General features: G+C 56.2%; 1 protein-coding gene across 1 annotated transcript in view; it reads right to left on the reverse strand.

The window, feature by feature from the left end:
- Positions 1–440: 440 nt before the first annotated feature.
- The window catches only part of LOC108803332 (synaptic functional regulator FMR1-like), a gene marked incomplete at its 3' end in the record, with an annotated part of 5,459 nt that continues 5,068 nt past the window's right edge, over positions 441–831 (reverse strand). The window contains exon 3 of the mRNA XM_018575180.1: positions 441–550. Coding sequence (XP_018430682.1) covers positions 441–550 — 110 coding nt within the window. The remainder of the gene's footprint in view (positions 551–831) is intronic.

The following is an 831-nucleotide window of genomic DNA, read 5'->3' on the forward strand; positions in this document are numbered from 1 at the left end:
GATGGGTGGTATATATGGGGGTACATACCTCAGTCTATGGACCCCAGTGGACGCTGGCAGTATGGGTGGGCGGTATATATGGGGGTAAAGATTTCAGTCTACGGGCAACCACTGCCGCCCATAGACCGCGGTATCCGCCACCAGATAAAACACCGATCCTCATCACCAATGGAGCCCAGAATGTGGATCGGGTGGTCGGGCCCCTCGGATAGTTTTGCTGCGGCTGCTGAACACGAGCAGACATGGGCAAAGTCTTCCTGTAATCAATCATCTAAGTGCCCAGTGACAGGAGCTCGGATATCAGCGGGCCAATCACAGGATACGTAGCCACCAGGCAGCCAATGGAGACCGGAAAGGGAGGAGCCGTGGGGACTGAGCAGCCATTGGGCGACTTCGGCTCATGTGTAACCAGAACGGGGAGCCCCCCGAATTCTTCTTACCTCTTTGGTGTGCTCCGTCTTGTCTGCCTCAGCCTCCACCCTGACCCGGACCACACCGGACTTATCGACGATCTCCTGGATGACGCTGCCGTTCTTCCCGATCACCTTTCCTGGAAGACACGAGATCCCCGGAGTGAGACCACACACCACCCCAGACCACGCTCTTCCCCCAAGTGCAGCATGCCATGTTAGACACTCCCCTTCCTCCCCGCTCCTGAACCAGCAAGAAGGCGATCAACCAAAAACCCACCAAAAGAACGAAGAGAAGTCACCCGCGTGAGGAGATTGGTAAGAAATGGGGACAACCCCTCGAAGAAACAGATCCCTGGCATCAACAAAGGTCCAGGTGAGAAAGACCAGGAGGAGGTCTACGTGGGATGGTCCAAGGTCT

This window comes from Nanorana parkeri, unplaced genomic scaffold (genome assembly GCF_000935625.1).
Source record: "Nanorana parkeri isolate BGI_ZX_2015 unplaced genomic scaffold, ASM93562v1 scaffold3612, whole genome shotgun sequence".
NCBI classification, from domain to species: Eukaryota; Metazoa; Chordata; class Amphibia; order Anura; family Dicroglossidae; genus Nanorana; species Nanorana parkeri.